General features: G+C 37.6%; 1 protein-coding gene across 1 annotated transcript in view; it reads left to right on the forward strand.

The window, feature by feature from the left end:
* Window positions 1–9,387, forward strand: part of LOC107572605 (uncharacterized) — a gene marked incomplete at its 3' end in the record, with an annotated part of 68,933 nt that overhangs the window by 54,910 nt on the left and 4,636 nt on the right. Inside the window, exon 7 of the mRNA XM_016259025.1 lies at window positions 5,403–5,459. Within this exon, the coding sequence (XP_016114511.1) occupies window positions 5,403–5,459 (57 nt within the window). The remainder of the gene's footprint in view (window positions 1–5,402; window positions 5,460–9,387) is intronic.

The raw sequence follows: 9,387 nt of genomic DNA on the forward strand, positions 1-9,387 counted from the left end.
GGCAGTTGTCATCTTGGCGGTGTGTTTGGGGTCGTTATCATGTTGGAAGACTGCCGTTCGGCCAAGTTTCTGAAGGGAGGGCATCATGCTCTGCTTCAGAATGTCACAGTACATGCTGGAATCCATGTTTCCCTCAATGAACCGTAAGCTCCCCAGTACCAGCAGCACTCATGCAGCCCCAGACCATGATGCTACCACCACCATGGTTGACTGTAGGCAAGACACAATTTCCTTGGTACTCCTCACCAGGGCGTCGCCACACATGCTGGACACCATCTGATCCAAACAAGTTTATCTTGGTCTCATCAGACAACAGGACATGGTTCCAGTAATGCATGCTCTTGGACAGGTTGTCTTCAGCAAACTGTTTGCGGGCTTTTTTGTGTAGAAGAGGCTTCCTTCTGGGACGATGGCCATGCAAACCGACTTGTTGCAGTGTGCGGCGTATGGCACTGACAAGCTGACCTCCCGCTTCTGCAACCTCTAAAGCAATGCTGGCAGCACTCATGCGTCTGTTTTTTGAAGCCAGCTTCTGTACCTGATGCACAGCACAAGGACTCAACTTCTTTGATTGACCCTTGCGAGGCCTGTTCCGAGTGGAACTCGTCTTAGAAAACCTCTGTATGACCCTGGCTAAGGTACTGCAACTCAGTTTAAGAGTGTTACAGATCTTCGTATAGTGTAGGCCATCTTTGTGGAGAGCAACAATTCTAATTCTCAAATCCTCAGAGAGTTATTTGCCATGAGGTGCCATGTTTTTCCTTTTCATTCGATATATTCTCAAACGTGTTTACTATATTATGAAATATTTCGATTCTCAAATATGTGTAAGTAAATGCCCTTTGCACCTTTATTATGTTAGTTGATCTATAATGGGCAATGGGCAAAATAGCCTAATAGTGTAATCTATATATGCATAAAAACCCGTCTTTTTACTTAAGCACCAGATATGGGTGTCATGCCATTAAATATTTTTAATACGACTGATTTGTATTTAATGTGAATTTAATAAAAACATTGTACATTACTAATTATCAGAGGTGGGACCAAGTCATTGTTTTGCAAGTCACAAGTAAGTCTCGAGTCTTTGCATTCAAGTCTGGAGTCAAGTCCCGAGTCAAGACAGACAAGTCTCAAGTCAAGTCCCAAGTCAAGACAGACAAGTCCAAGTCGAGTTGCAAGTCATCAACTTTAAGATTCAAGTCTTAAACAAGTCATTAGTGCTCTTTGCCCAAATTAGTGTCTCAGTATTAATTACCATATCAAATTCTAGTCATTTATTTCAGGAAGGCAGGTAGAATATGTTTGACATAGTTAAATTTCATGTGAGATGGGTGCCCTCAGTATAACTACTCAAGTTCAATTTAGGGATTGTGCCAAAATAGGACAAGCAGTGAAAAAAAACAGAATAGCAAAGACAACTTAATTTCAGAGAAATAACAACTGCAACATATTTTGCATGTGTGCATAAGAATATATGCTTCTAGGTGTTATATTGAAGCCAATGAGCCATTATTTGGAACCTCAATGAAGCAGATTTAAAAATATGTGAGCGGAAACGCAGAAAGAACTGCTTTGAAAGAGCTAGAAGAAATAACTGTAAGCATTCTTTACAAGTGAGAGGAAACATGCAATATGGATGCAGACAAACCCATGAAGACAATCATTCAAAAATGCTGTGCTACCATACTTTATAACTACGAGTAACAAAGACAAAATCATTTAATCGAAAAAAAAATGTTGTACATTAAATGTTAAGTTTATAGTATGCATAGTTGATTGCTAAATTTAGGGGCTATGTGCGCTATAGTCCTACAGACTGATTCACAACACGTGAATTCATTTATTTATCCAGAAAGAAATGGAAGTGGCATGAGTGCCTGGTGAAGAGGGAGAAATGATGAGCAGCCTTTATAGTTATATATTCAATACTCATTTTGTTCAAATTATATTTTAAATGATCATTAGGCCTATTGCCGCTTGCCCACTTCAGACATTAGGCCTAATGTGCATTTGTCTTCTTCAAATTATAGCTAAATGGTTTGTAGTGATTAATTTAAAATCTAGATTAAATCAAGGTTTATCTAATAATTCTGTTGCACCAAACTTTAAACCTTTAAAAATAAGCAGGTTTACATTTTAACCCATCATTTTGATCCTGGATTTAAGTTATATTTAATCGTTAATATTAATAGTTAATCCTGTTGCACCATAACTTAATGGAGGTTTAAATAAAATAAAATGCACATGCAAATAAAATATGTAACTGATCGAACAAAAACAGTGGAGATCTGACAAAAACAGGTCCCAGAGGTGTTTATTACAAATAAAAATGAAAATTAAAGCAGAGTGCGAGGGTTGTGGCGGAAGTGAGGAATATTTAACAGCAGCGGTCACGGTGATGATGAGGCGAGCACCAGTGATCACGGCCGCGCCTCTCGTTTCTCATGCCCGCTCCGTGTGTCTGCTGGGCGGCGATCAAACGGGCAGGGCAGCGCTTTTCACGAGCGGAGATCGCTACTAGACGAAATATTTTTTTTCTTATCTCGGTTCTTTTGTCGTAAGTTGTGTTATTACTCCATTAATTTATACTAGCCTATATATCTAGCGCTCCCTAAACGCAGTCTTTGGCTTATCGTCAGTCAAGCGCAAGCACGCTGCAGGGACACGTCTATAACGACTTTGTTCTGATCATAAAGTCTTTTCGAGTCACAGGGCTCAAGTCCAAGTCAAGTCTTGAGTTATTGCCGTCAAAGTCTAAGTCGAGTCTCAAGTCTTCTTTAATTATGTCGAGTCGAGTTGCAAGTCATCAAATTTGGGACTCGAGTCCGAGTCAAGTCTCGAGTCGTGTGACTGGATTCCACACCCCTGCTAATTATAGCACTTTCATTGTACAGAAAGAGAGCAAAATTCAAGCACTCTCAAAAACTCCCATTAAATTCACTGAAGCTGTTTACACTGTGAAATTAATATCTTACATTCGTACGTACATCTGCACTTTGTTTCTGATGAGAGAATTCGCCAGAGAGCAGAATTCATTCAGCGAGCGAGTGAAAAAAACACCGGAGTTTCAGCGAGGACTCATCTGAATGCCTCTGATTGGTCACAACAGAATCATGTGTGATTGGTTAGCTGTGTGTTTCTGGCTCAGCGCCAGCCAGGCGAACGCAGATTTGAATTTAGCTGCTGGTTATGTGAGGCACTGAGCATATTATCACACCAGTGTGATTGTATCAAATATAAAAAATATTATTCGGCTATTTTTTATCTTTTGGAGCATTGGCATGCAGTACCAACCTCGACCACCAGGTCATTGTCAGAAAGCACTGAGTCAGTTGGTAATGTATTGTGCTGTGGTATTTTAACTGTACATGATCAGATCTGTAGATTGGCGTGTTGAGCTTCTGTGCATTTGGACCTGTATTCGAATTTAAATCTGGGGAAATAAACACGTTTCTGCTGATTAGTAAAGTTGTCTTCATTTCTGAAGGAGACTGTATTGTCCATGAAGGCTGGAAGTGAAAAACTTCTTATATTCAGGTGTGCAGAATTATTAGGCATGTTTTCTTTTACAGATAAAATGAGCCAAAAAAGTGATTTAACTCAGACTGAAAAGTCAAAAATTATTAAATGCCCATGAGAAATATTCAAAACTAATGCAATACAGAAATTGAAAAGTTAAGACGTGACCATTGGACAGCAAAATGCTCAATGAGTCAGCAGGGTCAGAAAAAAACAGGTAGAGAAGAAAAGATGCATGTTAACTGCAAAATAATTAAGAATTAATGTGAAGAATTAGGCGTAAAACCATCAGGAACCATTTAGTCTCCAGTTCCACCATTTTCCAGAACTGCAACCTTCCTGGAGTCTCCAGAAGTGCAAGGTGTCAGGTTCTCAGAGATTTTGCTTGGGTAAAAATATCCTAAAAAATGACACTCACTTAATAAGAATAACATGCTGAAGTGTTGTGAAATACACAAAGACTACTTTTTATAGGCTTTATATACAGAAAAGTTGAGAGTGACTCTTGAAGGTCCAGCACCACATCCTCTTATACCACTGTTTTGGAGAATTTATCTTCCAGAATCTGGCAGTAAGTTTTAGCAGCTCATTTTTAGTCAATCTCTGCAAGACAGACTTTTTAGGATAGAAGATGGACTAAAAATGAACTCCCAAAACTTACTGCCAGATTCTGAAACCCTAAGCCTAAGAGTTTCAGATACACATAGTGTTTAGATTAATTTTATGTACAGAAATATTATTTGTTTAGTTGACTCAAATGAAGTTCACAGTGATACTGTAATCACGTTATTAACACAGCATAAATATTAGTTGTTGTTTTGTTTTCTTTATTGTTTAAGGCAATTTACAATGAAATTACTGTTTTCATTGTCAATTTTTTATTCAGATTATCTTTGCTTTTAATTCAACAGTACTGTTCTATTTAACATATTTGTTTTCCTAATGCCAGAAAAATACAGATTTTTATGGGATTATTATTATTTTTATTATTATTATTATTTATTTTTTGTAGTGTATTCTTCCATTGACCCCTGCTACAACTACACTGTGCTGGACGATCCATGGAGAGCCAACAGCAGTCGCCTATCAAGCTCCTACAAGTGTGACAGTGATCTCACCTCCAGCAGCTGGTATCGTCTCTTCATTAACAACTTGAGCGCTCAGATCCCAGACACGTGTGTTGCTCGGTATAGCTGTGGCACTGCTGTCCCACTGTGGATTCGTGGTGGACACCCAACAGTTGAAGATGGAGTCGTCACTCGAGATATCTGCGGTCACTGGAGCAATTACTGCTGCTTTTTCGGGTCTTACCCCATTAAAGTCAAAGCCTGTCCAGGCAATTATTATGTCTATGAGCTGGTTAGACCAACTTTCTGCAATTCAGCATACTGTGCAGGTAATTATATTCACATGAACTCTTTGTTTTATTTGTTTGATTGCTGATTCATTGATATTCATCAGCCCTTTATTTTTTTCAGCTGTTACTAACATCAGCAGCACTCATACAACAGTCCAGCTTAAGCAGCAAATTTTGCAAAACACAAAATTTATGTCACTGCCAAAACTTTTTTATATCAATAGTGGGCAGTCAGGGCCAGCAAAGCCTTTTCTGCTGTCCTAAACACTATCAGAAGCAGTGACTTAGTTTTAATATATTTTTCGAATAAATGTGTATTAAATTATTTCCAATAGTCTATTCTCTTCATTTCACAGCTTTTCTCTTGGTTGTAGTGCTTCCAGTAGTGTATGTTTATGTTAGAGCTTTTATCCAATCATATTTCAGCAATCATGTGTTGCTAGGGTCAAAGAAATCTGCCTGAAAGCCTCTGTTTTATTTGTGTGATTGCTGATTCATTGATATCAGTCATTATTTTTTTCAGCTGTTACTAACATCAGCAGCACTCATACAACAGTCACACCAGAGACGAGCCCAGCTGGTAATGTAGTCTGATATTTCCTCTGTTGATTTGTGTTTTGATTGAATGTTTGTGGATCATTGCAGACATTTTCATTTTCGAGGGCGATGCATGAGTGTGATGGTATGATTGTTCACAGATTCTGACTGCAAGGAGATTGAGTGATAGTAGTCACCTTTAGATTCTTTCTTTCCTTCTTTCTTTTAAATAGTGACATTAAAATACATTTTAGGCTAAATATTGAGAAATGTGCATTGTGCACAAGTAGTACTCCAAAAAAAAGTTTAATTATAATTTGTATATCAGTAAGTATTAAGTGATATGTCAGTAAATAGACAATAAAGTAAATAAAATGTTAATAGATTTGAACTAGTATGAAATAAAGGCATTTTAAAATATATTACTTTTTTAGGGTTTGTAATTTGAAAAAAAATATGTTAGCAAATACCATTAACTGAATGATACTGATGTAACGAATGAACTAATTATCATCAAGAAGTCAGAAGTCAGAAAGAGCTTAATTACCAAGTATGTTTACACACACAAGGAATTTGACTTGACCACAGGAGCTTCCCGTGCAGAAGAAAGTGCAAACATAGAGCAGACATCCATGATAGTGCAGACGTACATAGGAATTACACCGTAGAGTTAGAAATATAACACTAATATAAGAAAAACAGACAATTAAATAACGCATATACAGAAGTAGAAAGATAGTTTAGAAATATTGTTTAAATGAATGTACAGATATGTTATTTAAAAGTGTGCAGTTTACAAATGTACAATTTTCAGATTCTATGTACAAATGTGTCGGTTATGAAGAACAACATATTGTTATGAATGTTTTAATTGTTCAGGCTGAATATACTGTTATATATATATGTGTGTGTGTGTGTGTGTGTGTTTATTAATTTTTTTTATATATATATATAAATGATCAGATCCTTCCTGAGCTAAAGTTCTAGATTTTTCTCTCTCCTAAAACTTAATTCAGCATACTGTGCAGGTAATTATATTCACATGAACTCTTTCTACACATTCATGATATTTGTCTTTCTGCTTATAAATCAATATGCATCCAAACTTTCAGATGTTAGCAACATTAACAGGAGCCATATTATATATATATATACAGTGGGTACGGAAAGTATTCAGACCCCCTTAAATTTTTCACTCTTTGTTATATTGCAGCCATTTGCGATTTTTCTCTCTCCTAAAACTTTATCTCTTCAAAAACTATTATTTTTCTCCACAAGGCAACAAAAGGGGGAAAAAAAGCTAAACTAGCATTAGCATGCAGTACCAACCTCGGCCACCAGGTGCCACTATCAGAAAGCACTGAATCAGTTGGTATTGTATTGTGCTGTGGTATTTTAGAGAAGGGTATAACTGCAGCCTGGAGATCTCCACAATGGGGTGGGAGCTCCAAAATAGGGCGTGGCTTCCTCCCATTGACAGACAGGCACATGACACGCATGCGCAATTTTTTCCCACAATCCACTTCAGTGCAAACTCCACCCCACAGCTGATTCTAAAGTTTTTATTGGTTGTGTCAATTAAAGTGTTGATTTCCTACACTATGCTACAAAAATGCTAACCCCTAAACCTACCCCACACCTGACCCTAACCTTAACCAGTGAAATTGACTGCACGGCGGGACTGACAATGAATAACGTGGTAAAGAAAGTTGCTGTTCAGGAGATAAACAGTTAATAAGATTATGCGATTTGAGACCGTTCCGTAACTCCCCAACCAGACCTCACCGGACAATGGTACCTTTTTAGTTACACCCAGCGTCACTACCCCCTCCTACACTGCCAATTTCATGCCCCGGGATGCCCCCGTTACTTGGAACAAAGCGATAGAGTTAAATCTTTCCCCTGCGCTGCGCTGGGACGGCTTGCGGGAGAGCTCGTGGGTGATTCCCGTTTATATGTTATTGACTAATTATAATGTAAGTAAGCAACTCTCCTGCTTAGATATCACTGCTTTGTGTCATGTCAAAATGAAACATGAAATGGCTTGAAAACGTGATGACTGTCAGTTTTTAGTGAGCATTCAACTTGATGAAATGAAAGATGTATATTCATGACTGTGACAATGTTTACAGGGCTTTTATGATGATGACCCGGAAATAAGTTGACTATTAAAAAGAACAGCTGAACATCAGTTCACAGTTCAAACTCCGGTCCGGACACTACTAGCCACAAGCTTTGGGCTCTGATCTCACGGAGAATATTTATTTATATAGCATATTTTATTTTAGATCAACTAGAAACAATGTTTAATTTATAAAGTTTTATTTTGATGATGACCCGGAAATAAGTTGACTATTAAAAAGAACAGCTGAACATCAGTTCACAAATAAAAATGGTCTATTTACAAGTGCAAATAGGCCGCCTTGTTGGCAGAGGTTATTTACACTAACTCCACCCATCAGCGTGTGATTACAAAGCATTACAAAAGACTATCGTCTAATAACAGCTCCAGTGTGGTGCAGATGGTGAAGTACATGTTGTGTTTGACACGATCGACTGGTGTTCAAATCTTTGTTTTGACAAACTTTTTCTTACCTTTTCAAATCAGATATCACATCAGAATGACATGTATTTTCAATAATAATGAAGGAAATAATCTAAAAGTTGAACTTAAAGTATCGGGTAGGGTTAGGGTACGTGTAGGGAGGGATTTATTGTCCCAATAAGGTGACATCCATTGGGGGTTCCAAGATGGCGTCCTTCTAGTCAGACATGTTTTTTCTCTGTCCTTGGTAGACGTGGAGTTTGCAGCTGGAAATTACGTCCCAGCTTTTATTTTATTTTATTTAATATGAAGATACCTCTTACATCTTAATGGTATTGAAGAAATAAACATTTTGGATTGGCAAAAGGAGAAGTAGGAAACACTCCTCTCCTCACAATGCTGATGCTAACGAGATGGAACTTGCTCGTGAGTCCGTTATGGAGCCCCCTTGCCTGGCCGATTTCCCTAGTCTGCCTGAAACACCCCAAAAAACTGATTCTCCAGCTCAAAAAAGGAATCGAGTCGGTGCGAAACCTGATTCCGAGAATACTTCGGAAGTGCTCGAAGCTATCCATGCACTTGGCTTGAAACTCGATCAAACGCATTTAAAGGTTTCGGAGATTGAGAAAACTACAGAGCTCACTTCGGCCAAGGTGGACAGTTTAGTAACTTCTGTGCAACAGCTAATCGTCAAAGTTAACTCTCATGACGAACGGTTATCCCTGATGGAGATAGAAATGCAAGCTCTAAAGGCTATAAACGCGACTTTGAAGTCTAATATAGCAGAGGCTCAACGTTACACTCGATGATGGTCCTCCAAATTGCATGACTTGAATAAGGCTGATGGTGAAAATGTCAGACAGGTGATGTCTCAGATTACGTATGCAACCATGGTTCCCTGAGTAGGAAACAAGACACTGTGGCCGCTAAAATGACAACAATTATTTTGTTATAGCACAGATTTACAACAGCCAGAAAAAAAAATCAAACACTAATGTTGCAATGTCAAGGGTCAAGAGCCTAACTAATGCAAACACTGATCACATTAATGGTGACTTTAAATGAAACATTCAACTTCTAAACCTCTGTTCTAAATAACTTTTTTTAGACAAACTGGTTAGTAATAAGTGAAGCTGGTTGTTTATTCCTCCTCTGCTGAGATTTTGAGAGATTGAATGTGTTAACATTCGGAGAACGCTCTGGGAACATTACATTTCTATCGAGGTAGATGTTGTTCATTCTAACAGTGCTTGTTAACTGCTTGTGTTTGTATTATTAATGTTAATACTATGCTTAATTAGTATTCAAATGACGTGAATATTAACTTTGTGTAAATGTAGCAGTCAAGTTAATAAATATATATATATATATATATATATATATATATATATATATATATATTTTTTTTTTTTTTTTTTTTTTTTTT

Source organism: Sinocyclocheilus grahami, unplaced genomic scaffold (genome assembly GCF_001515645.1).
Source record: "Sinocyclocheilus grahami isolate Dianchi unplaced genomic scaffold, SAMN03320097.WGS_v1.1 scaffold1781.1, whole genome shotgun sequence".
NCBI lineage: Eukaryota > Metazoa > Chordata > Actinopteri > Cypriniformes > Cyprinidae > Sinocyclocheilus > Sinocyclocheilus grahami.